At 51.5% G+C, this 16,338-nt stretch overlaps 1 protein-coding gene across 1 annotated transcript in view; it reads left to right on the forward strand.

The window, feature by feature from the left end:
- The window catches only part of TMEM231 (transmembrane protein 231), a 37,131-nt gene continuing 20,793 nt past the window's right edge, over positions 1 to 16,338 (forward strand). The window contains exons 1-3 of the mRNA XM_082270674.1: positions 1 to 88; positions 6,687 to 6,857; positions 15,326 to 15,492. Of these exons, the coding sequence (XP_082126800.1) occupies positions 6,719 to 6,857; positions 15,326 to 15,492 (306 nt within the window). The 5' untranslated portion in view covers positions 1 to 88; positions 6,687 to 6,718. The remainder of the gene's footprint in view (positions 89 to 6,686; positions 6,858 to 15,325; positions 15,493 to 16,338) is intronic.

Here is a 16,338-nt window from a genome sequence, read left to right on the forward strand (position 1 = left end):
ACAGCCGGATGTGCTTCCGGGGAAAGGCGTCCGTTACCATGGAGACGGGAGGCTGGAGAACGCGCGGCCCGAGAGTTCCGAACTGTGTGTGATCGGAGAGGGGGGACACAGGAGGAATACAGGACAGGGTATGGGGGGGACACAGGAGGAATACGGGACAGGGTATGGGGGGGACACAGGAGGAATACAGAACAGGGTATGGGGGGGACACAGGAGGAATACGGGACAGGGTATGGGGGGGGGCACAGGAGGAATACAGAACAGGGTATGGGGGGGACACAGGAGGAATACGGGACAGGGTATGGGGGGGACACAGGAGGAATACAGAACAGGGTATGGGGGGGACACAGGAGGAATACGGGACAGGGTATGGGGGGACACAGGAGGAATACGGGACAGGGTATGGGGGGGACACAGGAGGAATACGGGACAAGGTATGGGGGGACACAGGAGGAATACGGGACAGGGTATGGGGGGACACAGGAGGAATACGGGACAAGGTATGGGGGGACACAGGAGGAATATGGGACAGGGTATGGGGGGGACACAGGAGGGATATGGGACAGGGTATGGGGAGGACACAGGAGGGATACGGGACAGGGTATGGGGGGGACACAGGAGGAATACGGGACAGGGTATGGGGGGGACACAGGAGGAATACGGGACAGGGTATGGGGGGGACACAGGAGGAATACGGGACAGGGTATGGGGGGGACACAGGACGAATACAGGCCAGGGTATGGGGGGGACACAAGAGGAATACAGGACAGGGTATGAGGGGGGACACATGAGGAATACGGGACAGGGTATGGGGGGGACACAGGAGGAATACGGGACAGGGTATGGGGGGGACACAGGAGGAATACGGGACAGGGTATGGGGGGGGACACAGGAGGAATACGGGACAGGGTATGGGGGGACACAGGAGGAATACAGGCCAGGGTATGGGGGGGACACAAGAGGAATACAGGACAGGGTATGAGGGGGGGACACAAGAGGAATACAGGACAGGGTATGAGGGGGGGGACACATGAGGAATACGGGACAGGGTATGGGGGGGACACAGGACGAGTACAGAACAGGGTATGGGGGGGCACAGGAGGAATATGGGACAGGGTATGGGGGGGACACAGGAGGAATACGGGACAGGGTATGGGGGGGACACAGGAGGAATACGGGACAGGGTATGGGGGGGGGCACAGGAGGAATACAGAACAGGGTATGGGGGGGGACACAAGAGGAATACGGGACAGGGTATGAGGGGGGGACACAAGAGGAATACAGGACAGGGTATGAGGGGGGGACACATGAGGAATACGGGACAGGGTATGGGGGGGACACAGGAGGAATACGGGACAGGGTATGAGGGGGGGACACATGAGGAATACGGGACAGGGTATGGGGGGGCACAGGAGGAATACGGGACAGGGTATGGGGGGGCACAGGAGGAATACAGAACAGGGTATGGGGGGGACACAAGAGGAATACAGGACAGGGTATGGGGGGGGGGGCACAGGAGGAATACGGGACAGGGTATGGGGGGGACACAGGAGGAATACGGGACAGGGTATGGGGGGGCACAGGAGGAATACGGGACAGGGTATGGGGGGGGCACAGGAGGAATATGGGACAGGGTATGGGGGGGACACAGGAGGAATACGGGACAGGGTATGGGGGGGGACACAGGAGGAATACGGGACAGGGTATGGGGGGGGACACAGGAGGAATACGGGACAGGGTATGGGGGGGACACAGGAGGAATACAGGCCAGGGTATGGGGGGGACACAAGAGGAATACAGGACAGGGTATGAGGGGGGACACATGAGGAATACGGGACAGGGTATGGGGGGGACACAGGAGGAATACAGGACAGGGTATGAGGGGGGGACACAAGAGGAATACAGGACAGGGTATGAGGGGGGGACACAAGAGGAATACAGGACAGGGTATGAGGGGGGGGACACATGAGGAATACGGGACAGGGTATGGGGGGGACACAGGACGAATACAGAACAGGGTATGGGGGGGGGGCACAGGAGGAATATGGGACAGGGTATGGGGGGGACACAGGAGGAATACGGGACAGGGTATGGGGGGGACACAGGACGAATACAGAACAGGGTATGGGGGGGGGCACAGGAGGAATATGGGACAGGGTATGGGGGGACACAGGAGGAATACGGGACTGGGTATGGGGGGGACACAGGAGGAATACGGGACAGGGTATGGGGGGGGGCACAGGAGGAATACAGAACAGGGTATGGGGGGGACACAAGAGGAATACAGGACAGGGTATGAGGGGGGGACACATGAGGAATACGGGACAGGGTATGGGGGGGACACAGGAGGAATACGGGACAGGGTATGGGGGGGGGCACAGGAGCAATACGGGACAGGGTATGGGGGGGGGCACAGGAGGAATACAGAACAGGGTATGGGGGGGACACAAGAGGAATACAGGACAGGGTATGAGGGGGGGACACATGAGGAATACGGGACAGGGTATGGGGGGGACACAGGAGGAATACGGGACAGGGTATGGGGGGGCACAGGAGGAATATGGGACAGGGTATGGGGGGGACACAGGAGGAATACAGGACAGGGTATGAGGGGGGGACACAGGAGGAATACGGGACAGGGTATGGGGGGGGACACAGGAGGAATACGGGACAGGGTATGGGGGGACACAAGAGGAATACAGGACAGGGTATGAGGGTGGGACACAAGAGGAATACAGGACAGGGTATGAGGGGGGGACACATGAGGAATACGGGACAGGGTATGAGGGGGGGACACAGGACGAGTACAGAACAGGGTATGGGGGGGGGGGGCACAGGAGGAATATGGGACAGGGTATGGGGGGGACACAGGAGGAATACGGGACAGGGTATGGGGGGGACACAGGAGGAATACGGGACAGGGTATGGGGGGGGGCACAGGAGGAATACAGAACAGGGTATGGGGGGGACACAAGAGGAATACAGGACAGGGTATGAGGGGGGGACACATGAGGAATACGGGACAGGGTATGGGGGGGACACAGGAGGAATACGGGACAGGGTATGAGGGGGGGACACATGAGGAATACGGGACAGGGTATGGGGGGGGGGGCACAGGAGGAATACGGGACAGGGTATGGGGGGGGCACAGGAGGAATACAGAACAGGGTATGGGGGGGACACAAGAGGAATACAGGACAGGGTATGAGGGGGGGACACATGAGGAATACGGGACAGGGTATGGGGGGGACACAGGAGGAATACGGGACAGGGTATGAGGGGGGGACACAGGAGGAATACGGGACAGGGTAGGGGGACACACAAGAGGAATACAGGACAGGGTATGAGGGGGGGACACAAAAGGAATACAGGACAGGGTAGGGGGGGACACAAGAGGAATACAGGACAGGGTATGAGGGGGGGACACATGAGGAATACGGGACAGGGTATTGGGGGGACACAGGAGGAATACGGGACAGGGAATGAGGGGGGACACAGGAGGAATACGGGACAGGGTAGGGGGACACACAAGAGGAATACAGGACAGGGTATGAGGGGGGGACACATGAGGAATACGGGACAGGGTATGGGGGGGACACAGGAGGAATACAGGACAGGGTATGAGGGGACACAGGAGGAATACAGGACAGGGTATGAGGGGACACAGGAGGAATACGGGACAGGGTATGGGGGGGACACAGGAGGGATACGGGACAGGGTATGGGGGGGGCATGGGAGGAATACAGGACAGGGTATGGGGGGACACAGGAGGAATACGGGACAAGGTATGGGGGGGACACAGGAGGGATACGGGACAGGGTATGGGGGGACACAGGAGGAATACAGGACAGGGTATGAGGGGGGGACACAGGAGGAATACGGGACAGGGTATGGGGGGGGACACAGGAGGAATACGGGACAGGGTATGGGGGGACACAGGAGGGATACGGGACAGGGTATGGGGGGACATGGGAGGAATACAGGACAGGGTATGGGGGGACACAGGAGGAATACGGGACAGGGTATGGGGGGGACACAGGAGGAATACAGGACAGGGTATGGGGGGACACAGGAGGGATATGGGACAGGGTATGGGGGGGGACACAGGAGGAATACAGGACAGGGTATGGGGGGGACACAGGAGGGACAGGGTATGGGGGGGACATGGGAGGAATACAGGACAGGGTATGGGGGGGACATGGGAGGAATACAGGACAGGGTATGGGGGGGACATGGGAGGAATACATGACAGGGTATGGGGGGGACATGGGAGGAATACAGGACAGGGTATGGGGACACAGGAGGGATACGGGACAGGGTATGGGGGACACAGGAGGGATATGGGACAGGGTATGGGGGGACACGGGAGGGATACAGGACAGGGTATGGGGGGGACACAGGAGGAATACAGGACAGGGTATGGGGGGGACACAGGAGGGATATGGGACAGGGTATGGTGGGACACAGGAGGGATACGGGACAGGGTATGGTGGGACACAGGAGGGATACGGGACAGGGTATGGTGGGACACAGGAGGGATACGGGACAGGGTCTGGGGGGGACATGGGAGGAATACAGCACAGGGTATGGGGGGACACGGGAGGAATACAGGACAGGGTATGGGGGGACACAGGAGGAATACGGGACAGGGTATGGGGGGACACAGGAGGGATACGGGACAGTGTATGGGGGGGGGACACAGGAGGAATATGGGACAGGGTATGGGGGGACATTGAAGGAATACAGGACAGGGTATGGGGACACAGAAGGGATTCGGGACAGGGTATGGGGGGACACGGGAGGAGTACAGGACAGGGTATGGGGGGACACGGGAGGAATACAGGACAGGGTATGGGGGGACACGGGAGGAATACAGGACAGGGTATGGGGGGACACGGGAGGAATACAGGACAGGGTATGGGGGGACACGGGAGGGATACAGGACAGGGTATGGGAGGACACGGGAGGAATACAGGACAGGGTATGGGAGGACACGGGAGGAATACAGGACAGGGTATGGGGGGACACGGGAGGAATACAGGACAGGGTATGGGGGGACACGAGAGGAATACAGGACAGGGTATGGGGGGACTCGAGAGGAATACAGGACAGGGTATGGGGGGACACGGGAGGGATACAGGACAGGGTATGGGGGGACACGGGAGGGATACAGGACAGGGTATGGGGGGACACGTGAGGGATACAGGACAGGGTATGGGGGGACACGGGAGGGATACAGGACAGGGTATGGGGGGACACGGGAGGGATACAGGACAGGGTATGGGGGGACACGGAAGGAATACAGGACAGGGTATGGGGGGACACGGGAGGGATATGGGACAGGGTATGGGGGGACACGGGAGGGATACAGGACAGGGTATAGGGGGACACAGGAGGGATAGGCTTATGGCTCAAAAACTTTGATAAACGCAGTATAGATGCATTTTTTGGCATTTTATTTTAGCTTTTTTTCAGCTTTTACAGCTGAAAAATGCCTCCCAAAACCCTCTAGTTCTGGGGTTTTTTGTTTTTTTCCAGCCAGAAAACGCCACCGCCATAAACTGCTGATAACAGCCTGTGTGTGCATGGAGACATTTCATAACATGCTGGGGAGTTTATTGGCTGCAGAAAAAAATGCCTGACGCCAAAAAAATCCGCTGTAAAAACATCCCGTGTGCATGAGGCCTAAATGATAATGGTAAACAGGAGAAATAGAGAGAGTGAATCTCTCTAATGGGGGCACACAGCAAAAAAAACGTATTCTAATTGGGGATCAACTGATTATAGGCAAATATTTATCGAGGGCCGATCTGCACTTTCCCTGATATATCGGAATCGGCCCCTGAGGTTACCGATATTACGGGAAAGTGCTGTACCGGAGTGATGGCTGCAGCTAGAGGCATCACCCCGGTACCGGCATCCATAGCCGATAGTTGGCTGTCTTGTAATGACAACTGATGCGGCTGAGAAGCCGCTCGGCTGTCAGCCGCCTTCCGCGGCTCGCCTGGGTGTCCCGTCCCACCGGGAGACCCGGGCAACCAGCCTGCACGGCCGCCGAAGACCCCGATCAAAGCTGCATTCGGCTCTGATTGGGTCTCAATGTTAAAACCCGGAAGTGATGTCATGACACCACCTCCGGGTACTCGCGCCAGATTCAAAGAAATGACAGCATTCAAAACAGCCAACCTTGGCGTTTTGAATGCTTTTAAGTGCAGAGGAGGGGTTTGGGGTATTTTAGACCCCCCAGATCCCTCCACAACAGTACCTGTCAAGTAAAAAAAGAAAAAAGATTTTTTTTTTTAAATGTATGAAAATATTGGTAGATATCGGCCGATACGCGATGACCAAAATATCGGTATCGGCAATGAAAAAACGATAATCGGTCGATCAATCATTTTAATCCTTCTCCACTCTTTAATAACCTTCTGCCCTTAGGACCACTTTTACGTTTGATCTGTTCTCTGTTGGGAATAAAAAACAGGTTTATAAGATTTGCAAATTGTTTTTCTGTAGAATTTACACAGTGCCTCACTTTTTTTAAGGAAATGGGGGTTGTAAAGTTTTGGGGTGATATACAGAAAACAAGGTGTTGTGTAGGTATAGAAAGGGTGGGGGTGGGGGGTGAGGTAGAACAACATCATTATTAATTCCTCTGGAATTGCGTGTTTTGCAGGACGGGAGTTCAGTGAGAATATCTGACTGTTCTGGTTGCCTTACTATGGCCATCTATGAAGTCTACTCCCACCCCTACCTGGTCCGATACAGAACCAGCATCTGCTCCAAGGCCACCCTCTTCCTGTTTGCAGCGCTGGTACTGACCTACATCCCTCCATTACTGGTGTCCTATCGCAGCCAAGGTGAGAATTCAGAATTTTTTTTTTTTTGTAATGTGAATGTAACTACCGTATTTGCTGGCGTATAAGATCACCCCCCTAATTTTCAAGTAAAAACATAGGCTATACTCGCCGTATAATACTACCCCCTTTCTCAGGTAACACCATTTAAAGTGCTGGCTGGATATGCAGGAATACTGTACCAGGTTATTCACTGATGTTGAATGAGAAGTCCTGACTCGCAGTTTCCGCTCTAATCTATTCCCAAAGGAGTTCTATTGGGTTAGGGTCAGGGCTCTGTGCAGGTCAGTCAAGTTCCTCCACCCCAAACTCGCTCATCCATGTCTTTATGGAGTGTCGCAGCTGCCCGGGACTCCCCTCCTCATTTTCTCCAATCAGGAGAGAGAGGGACAGGGCCAGGTCGCTCCTCCATGTCTGAGTGGACACAAGGAGCTGTGACTCAGCTCAGTGCCCCCATAGCAAGCTTCTTGCTATGGGGGCACTCAACAGGAGGGAGGGGCCAGGAGCACAGAAGAGGAACCCGAGAAGAGGAGGATCCGGACTGCTCTGCAAAACCAACTGCACAGAGCATTTAAGTATAATGTGTTTATTTAACCACTTGCCGACCAGTCACGTTGACTGTACTGCGGCAAAGTGGCTCGATTCCGTCCAGCGACGTAGACCTACGTCGCTGGACTCCTCCCCCCTGTAGGCGGCCGGAGACGCGCTCCCGCTGTTTTCAGTCACAGCGGGAGTCGGGCCAGGGGAGGTATCACGTACCTGGCGGGTGGAGCCTGAATATGCTGAGGAAGGCCTCTCTTACACCTCTGACTCGGGTCCCCTGGTAGTGTAAACAGGAGGCGCAGGAGTACAGAGTCGCACGGGTGCCTGATGGCGTGCTGGTGCTGGTTAATAGCAGAGTAGGATGTCAGGTGGCCGCAGAACTCCAGTGGAGAGAAGGCAGCGGGTATGACTGGGAGTTTCCAGGAACTGAAAGTAAGCAGAGTTAAACAAGCCAGGTTATACACAGGAAGAGCAGATCAGATTAAATCGTTGGAGCAGAAGGATGGTCAAGGTCAAGCCGAGGTCGATGCAGGCAGGAGGCAGGGGTGGTCAAAAGCAAGCCGGGTTGGTATTTCACAGGAGACAGGTAGCAGATGCAGGAACAAACAGGGAAAGCTGAAGACGAGACAGCACTGAACCTGTGTTCTGATCCAGCTTAAATAGTGCTGTTCCTTGATGAGAAGGGTGGAGCCAGGATTAGCCTGTGGGTTTAACTCATCCTCTGCCAGAGCCTTCCTGACATGGCCCCCCCCCCAATGGGCAGCCTCCGGATGCCCAACTGGGCCATTCTTGCTGGGTGGGCCCGGTTGAAAGCCTGTATGAGTCTTTTGGCATAGATGTTTCCTTCAGGTTCCCAGGAATTGTCTTCAGGACCATACCCCTTCCATTTAATCAGGTACTGTACCTGATTCCTCCTTTTCCTGCAACCCATAATTGCTTCGACCTCAAATTCCTCTTCACCGTCCACAATTACTGGCTCCGGGGGACCTGTATTTCGCTCAGGAAAAGGATCAGGGATGGCAGGTTTTAGCAGGGTGACATGAAAAACCGGGTGGATTTTAAAGGAAGCTGGTAGTTCCAATTCATAAGCTACGTTGTTAATTCTCCTTTTTACTGGGAATGGTCCTACAAATCTAGGTCCTAATTTCCTTGAAGGACAGGCTAATTTCAGGTTAGCTGTGGATAACCATACCTGATCGCCAGGTTCCAGGATTAACTCCCCACGTCTTTTCTTGTCAAAGTTTCTTTTACTGTATTCCTGTGCCTTGGTAATTGCTTCCTGTAACAATTTATTGTTAGCCTCAAGGAAAGTTACTGTTTCCATCACAGCTGGAACGGGACATTCAGGGATAGAATTGGGAAGAAAAGATGGATGAAAACCATAGTTAGCAAAAAAAGGAGCTTGCTGGGTAGCTGAGTGTTTAGTATTGTTGTATGCAAACTCGGCTAATGGTAGCAGTTTTACCCAGTCATCTTGAGAGAAGGAGGAAAAGCACCGTAAGTATTGTTCCAGAGTCTGGTTCGTCCTTTCCATCTGTCCATTTGTTTGAGGATGGTAGGCTGAGGAAAAGGATAACTCAATCTTCAGGGCCTCAGATAGAGCTTTCCAGAATCTTGAGGTGAATTGTACCCCTCGATCAGATACAATATTATTCGGGACTCCATGAAGCCTCACAATTTCTTTAATGAACACTTGTGCTGTTTCCAACGCAGAAGGGGTGCCTTTCATGGGTAAGAAGTGTGCCATTTTAGAGAGCCGGTCGACGACTACAAAAATGGCTGTACACCCCTCAGAAGGGGGAAGTTCCACTATAAAGTCCATTGACACCATTTTCCAAGGTCTGTCTGGGATGGGCAGTGGTTTGAGCAAACCCCATGCTTTCGTCCTGCTGCTTTTGTTCCGGATACATGTGGTGCATGCCCCCACATATTTCCTACAGTCTTCCTGTAAATGGGGCCACCAAAATGTACGGAGTACTAATTCGGCTGTTTTGCTGGCCCCAAAATGTCCTGCCAACGCATGGTCGTGGCACAGGTTCAGAACAGAAATGCGTACACCTTCCGGTACAAAGATCTTGTCCTGGTGCCATAATAGACCATCCCTGGTTTGTAAAGGTGTCTCAGGGAGCAAGGGAATTCCTACAGAAGCCTGCTTGATTCGAGAAATTAAGTCTTCCTGCAACAGGAGGAAGTTTCCGGGAGATAGAATGGTGTCCGGGAGATCAGCTTCTTCAGATTCTGCGAACATTCGGGATAGGGCATCTGGTTTAGTATTTTTTGACCCAGGTCTGTAGGTTATGTGGAAGCAGAATCTCGCAAAGAACAATGCCCATCTGGCTTGACGTGGCCTCAGGCGTTTTGCTGTCCTTAAGTATTCCAGGTTCTTATGATCTGTAAAAATAAGAATAGGATGAGCTGCCCCTTCCAGAAGATATCTCCACTCCTCCAGTGCTGCCTTAATCGCTAGGAGTTCACGATCCCCTACATCGTAATTCCTCTCGGCTGGAGAGAGTTTACGGGAAAAAAACGCAACTGGATGCAGAAGGCCCTTGGTTCCTTGGCGCTGGGAGAGTACTGCCCCTACTGCCGTTTCTGAAGCATCAACCTCCAGGACATATGGTAGAACCGGGTCAGGATGCTTAAGAATGGATGCTGACGTGAATAATTGTTTGAGGTTTTCAAAGGCAGACTGGGCCTCAGCAGTCCAGGAGAACTTGTTGCCCTGTTTGGTTAATTGGGTAATAGGGGAAATGATGGTTGAAAATCCTCTAATGAATCTTCGATAGAAGTTTGCAAAACCAATGAAACGTTGGATTCCTTTTTTATCAGTGGGAGCAGGCCAGTCCAGAATCGCAGCAACCTTCTGAGGGTCCATCTCTATGCCTCCAGTAGAAATTATCAGTCCCAGGAACTGGATGCTCAACCGCTCAAACTCACACTTCTCTGGTTTGGCGTATAGACCATGTTGTCGAAGACGAGTTAGCACCTTCCTTACATGTTCCCTGTGAATCTCCAAAGAAGAAGAGAATATCAAAATGTCGTCCAGATAGACAATAACAAAAAGGTCTAAAAAGTCTCGAAAAATATCATTGACAAAATGCTGAAATGTAGCAGGTGCATTACACAAACCGAAGGGCATCACCAGGTATTCAAAGTGCCCAAATCGGGTACGAAATGCCGTCTTCCATTCATCCCCGGCCCGTATGCGGACCAAGTTATACGCTCCTCGAAGATCCAGTTTTGTAAAGATCGTTGCTGATCTGAGTTTTTGAAAAAGTTCGGGTACCAAGGGTAAGGGGTACCGATTCTTGATCGTGACTTTAAGTTCACGGTAGTCGACACAAGGTCGAAGGGAATGATCCTTCTTCTCAACAAAGAAAATGCCCGCTCCGGCTGGAGAGGTGGAAGGGCGGATGAACCCCTTTTTCAAGCTTTCATCAATATAGTCCTTTAGGGCCAAGAGTTCTGGTTCAGATAAGGGAAAAATCCTACCGAAAGGTACCTCAGCCCCAGGGAGTAACTCGATTGGACAGTCATAAGACCGGTGAGGGGGAAGAGTTTCTGCCCCCTTTTTGCTAAAGACATCCAGAAAGTCCAGGTAGGCAGTAGGAACAGATTTAAAAACTTCGGAGTCTGAGTCCATACATAACAAAGGTGAACCAGGGGAATCTGATAAGCAGTGCTGGCAGCAATAGGAAGAGTTGAACTGGATCTCTTGTGTAATCCAATTGATGTGTGGGTTATGAGCCTGCAGCCACGGCATCCCCAAGATGATAGGAAACAAGGGTGAGGCGATGACATCTAGACATAAGAGTTCTTTATGGCAGGAAGCAATGATGACAGGTACTGGTATGGTCTCCTGTGAGACTAGTCCGGATTTAATAGCGGATCCGTCCGCAAGGTGAACAGAAAGCTTCCGAGTCTTGGGTTGCAGAGGGATCTGATGTTTGGCAGCAAAGGTTTGGTCAATAAAGCAACTACAGGCTCCTGAGTCAATGATAGCTGGAACCTGAATAACTCTTCCTGGGAACTGTAATAGAACAGAGAGATTTAGATGAGAAGAGTTGTTAAGCTGAGTGAAAGGCATGGGAGGGGAGATAGACAGGCACTTACGGAGTTTGGCAGGACAGTTCCTCACGTAATGACCTGGTTCCCCGCAGTACATACACAGATTATTCAGACGCCTGCGTTGGCGTTCTTCCTGGGTGAGCGAGGGACGGAGTAGGCCGAGCTGCATAGGTTCAGCGAAATCACCAGCAGATCCTGAATTCTCAACGAGAGCGGGACCAGGAGGACTGGGGACCCGAGGAAGCATCCATACAGGGCGATAACCTCCGGTAGACCTCTCAGACCTGCGCTCCCTTAACCTCCGATCGATCTGAATAGAGAGCTTGATGAGATCCTCCAGGGAATGTGGCACTCCAACTCTGGCAAGTTCATCCTTTAGGGATTCTGATAGTCCCATACGAAAACTGGTAACGGAGAGCTGCGTTATTCCAATTTGTATCTGCACTCCAACGTCTGAAATCAGAGACATAGTCCTCGACCACTCTGCGGCCTTGTTGGAGAGAATAAAGCGCAGTTTCTGCAGTGGCGGTGCGTTGAGGGTCTTCATAAATCTGGGCCATGTCCTCAAAGAAGGAGGATAGAGTATTAAGGGAAGCAGCCTTCTGTTCCAATAGGCGGTGGGCCCATGACTGGGGCTCACCCAGTAGCAAGGAAACCACGAATCCAACCTTTGTGGTTTCCAAAGAAAAGGTGCGAGGCTGTAGGGCAAAGTACAGTTCACAAGCAGTGCGGAAGGCTCTAAATTTGCTGCGGTCACCAGAGAATCTTTCTGGGGTAGGCACTCTGGGTTCTGGAGGTAACATCACAACTGATGGAGGTGCAGGGTTTCCAGTAGAGGATGAGGAAGCAGCACTGGGAGCGGAGGTAGTAGAGGAGAGGGATAGGACCCGTTCCTCCAGTTGAACATAACCTTCCTGTAAGCTCTTCACGGCCTGTGTAAGGCCAGCCAGGTGTTGGCAAAGTTCATCCATGGGAGAGGTTCCTCGCTCAGGCTCAGACATGGCTGTCTCGTACTATCACGTACCTGGCGGGTGGAGCCTGAATATGCTGAGGAAGGCCTCTCTTACACCTCTGACTCGGGGCCCCTGGTAGTGTAAACAGGAGGCGCAGGAGTACAGAGTCGCACGAGTGCCTGATGGCGTGCTGGTGCTGGTTAATAGCAGAGTAGGATGTCAGGTGGCCGCAGAACTCCAGTGGAGAGAAGGCAGCGGGTATGACTGGGAGTTTCCAGGAACTGAAAGTAAGCAGAGTTAAACAAGCCAGGTCATACACAGGAAGAGCAGATCAGATTAAATCGTTGGAGCAGAAGGATGGTCAAGGTCAAGCCGAGGTCGATGCAGGCAGGAGGCAGGGGTGGTCAAAAGCAAGCCGGGTTGGTATTTCACAGGAGACAGGTAGCAGATGCAGGAACAAACAGGGGAAGCTGAAGACGAGACAGCACTGAACCTGTGTGCTGATCCAGCTTAAATAATGCTGTTCCTTGATGAGAAGGGTGGAGCCAGGATTAGCCTGTGGGTTTAACTCATCCTCTGCCAGAGCCTTCCTGACAGGAGGAGCGGCGGCGATCGCCGCTGCTCTTCCCCGATCGTCGGGGAATCTAGTTTGGAGATCCGCCCGCTTGTGTAAACAAAGCGGGCGGATCTCCTAAGTGACAAACAGTGACAGATTGCAGGGTTCAGCATAGCTGAACATCCGATCTGTCCCTGACTCACTCAGTCACCTCCCCCCACACATGTCAGTAAGCACCAGGCATACATTAACCCCTCCCTCTCCAATGAAATTAACCCCTTCCCTGCCAGTGTCATTAGTATAGTAACTGCATATTTATAGCACTGATTACTGTAGTAATGTCACTTGTACCCCCAAAAGTGTCAAAAATGTCAGTTAGGGGTCCGATCTGTCCGCCGCAATGTCGCAGTCCCGCAAAAAAAAAAAACGCAGATCGCCGCCATTACTCGTTAAAAAAAAAAAACACCAAAAATGACATAAATCTTTCCCTTAGTTAGTAAACGCAATAACTTTTGCGCAAACCAATCAAAATACGCTTATTGTGATTTTTTTTTTTTTACCAAACATAGGTAGCAGAAAACAAATTGGCCAAAAATGTAAAAAAATTTAGATTTTTACTTTTTTTGGGGGGGAATTTCATATAAAAAAATGTTAACAATATTGTTACTTTTTCAAAATAAACGCTCTTTTTTTGTTTATAACGCAAAAAGTAAAAATCGCACAGGTGATCAAATACCACCAAAAGAAAGCTCTGTTTGTGGGAAAAAAAGAACGTCAATTTTGTTTGGGTACGGTGTCGCACGACCGCGCAATTGTCAGTTAAAGTCGCACAGCGCCGAATCGCAAAAATTGGCCCAGACGTAAGACAGCAAAATCCTCCGGCGGTAAAGTGGTTAAAAAAAGAAAAAAAAAAAGAGAGACTTTATATTCACTTTAACCACTTGCATATAGCAAAATGACGGCAGCAAAGTGGTTGCACTATCCTGACTGGCCGTCATATGAGGTCCAGCAGGATAGACTGGGGGGGGCACGCATAGCGGCGATTGGTGGTGCACTGTGTCACTCTGACACACCGCATCTCCGATCCTGCTGTCAAATCACAGCTGGTCACATAGTAAATAGGAAGTGCCGTTGACAGGCGCGAGTAGAGGAGAGCTGATTGGTGGCTGATGCTCCTGACAGGGGAGGGGTCTGTGCTGGTAATCGGAGCATTGATTACTAGTGAAGATAACAATTAAAAGAGTGTTACTCACAAGAGTACGATAAAAACAGGCATCTCAATGTAATGGAGGATCTGGGCAGTGTTCATCCAGGGGGTCCTTCCGGAATCCTGGCGGAGCTGGTGCTGTGGAGGATGAGCTGCAATCCCCTGTGGAACGGCAGGGGACGTGCTGATCACTCAGCGATGATAAAGCAGCGTGGGTCCGCAGGTAGAAGGGCCATGACGTCACTTCCTGGAGACACTGTGTGATCAAACGGCGACGCGTTGCGGAGCATGCGCTCCTTCTTCAGGCCGTCTAGTGAAGGCCCTTGGGGGGGTGCCACTAGAGCCACCAGGGATTGCCTACCCATGGCCACCAGGGATGCCAATCAGTGCTCATGGAGCCTGCCAGTGCCCTCTTCATCAGTGCTGCCCATAATTACCATCTATCAGTGACACCCACCAGTGCCAATCATTGCCATCTATCATTGCTGCCCATCAGTGTCACCTATCAGTGCCGCCTATTCGTGCCCATCAGTGCCGCCTATCAGTGCCCACCAATGCTGCATATCAGTGCTACCTGTCAGTGCCCATCAGTGCCTCATCATCAGTGCCTCCTCATCAGTGCCTGTCAGTGCGGCCTCATCAGTGCCTGTCAGTGCGGCCTCATCAGTGCAGGAAAAAACGTATTTATTTAAAAAATTTTATAACCTAAACAAAAATACTTTTTTTGTTTTTTTTTTTTTCAAACTTTTCGGTCATTTTTTATTTGTTTAGCAAAAAAGAAAAAAACCTTGCGGTGATCAAATTCCACCAAAAGAAAGCTCTATTTGTGGGGAAAAAAATGACATAAATTTGGTTTAGTTACAGTGTATCATAACCACGCAATTGTCATTCAGATTGCAACAGCGCTAAAAGCTGAAAATTGGCCTGGGCAGGAAGGGGGTGAAAGGGCCCGGTATTGAAGTGGTTAAAGAAAGCTCTATTTGTGTGAAATAAATGATATAAAATTTCATATTAGTACAGCGTTGCATGACGCCGCAATTTTCATTCAAAGTGTGACAGCGCTGAAAGCTTTAAATTGTCCTGGGCAGGAATGGGGTAAAAGCGCCCGGTATTGAAGTGGTTAATGTACTTTCATCTTTTGTAGGATTTTGGTTGAAGCGAAGCACATACGAGGAGCAGCCCAACGTTCGGTTCCAGTACGAGGTTTTGCTGATCGCCATAAACGGCAGCAGTGGAAGTTATGTGGCTTGGAGCACATTTCAGAATTTCAATAGCTTGATCGGCGACAGGCTGAGAATTCCTCTAGTATCGGTACGTTACACAGTCACTATATCTGGTATTCGTATGTGTGGAAGCCGAGAGCAATGGAAACATTTCTAATAAAAAAGTATTTACAGTATGTAATGTGGCAATCTGGCTTCAGGCTTTGTCAAAGTTCCTTCCTTGACTGTCACCTTCCTAATTTGCAGAATCAAAGACATTTTGGCAAGGCAAAGAATCAACTCCCACCCCTCCGGCTGAATGTGTCACCAATCTGCTGCCTTCCTGAGCTAAACTTGCTGATTTATCTTCAATATCTTAGTACTCTTCCTGTGGTGCTGGATGTCTGTTCCTTCCTCTCGGAGGTTCCTGCCCCTGACTTCGATGTCACTACCTGTAGATCAAGGGTCTTCAAACTTTGGCCCTCCAGTTGTTCAGGAACTACAATTCTCATCATGCCTAGTCATGTCTGTGAATGTCAGAGTTTTACAATGCCTCATGGGAGGTGTAGTTCTGCAACAGCTGGGGGGCCATAGTTTGAGGATCCCTGCTGTAGAGTCTGAGGGGTCTGTGGAAGGAATCTAGACATTTGACACTCCTGGAAGTGTCGGGCGATGAAGAATTTTCATCCAGTTTAGCTCATGAAGAATGGAAATCAACAGAGAGAAGGGTAAATATTAACCCTTTTCTTTGCAGGGATGCCTTTGATTCTGCAATGTAGAGACAAAATCCAGGAATACATTTTTTTTATTTTTATTTTTTCTGCTTGGTTACAAAAAATTCAATCTCAGAAGATTTTTTCCACCTCCTGGATCAATGCTTGTTATATACAATTTACGCTGGGGGTAGGCAACCCATTGATCGTGATCTACCCTTTGATTGCGGGTATATGATGGG

This window comes from Pelophylax lessonae, assembly GCF_965119305.1.
Source record: "Pelophylax lessonae genome assembly, chromosome: 10".
Taxonomy (NCBI): domain Eukaryota; kingdom Metazoa; phylum Chordata; class Amphibia; order Anura; family Ranidae; genus Pelophylax; species Pelophylax lessonae.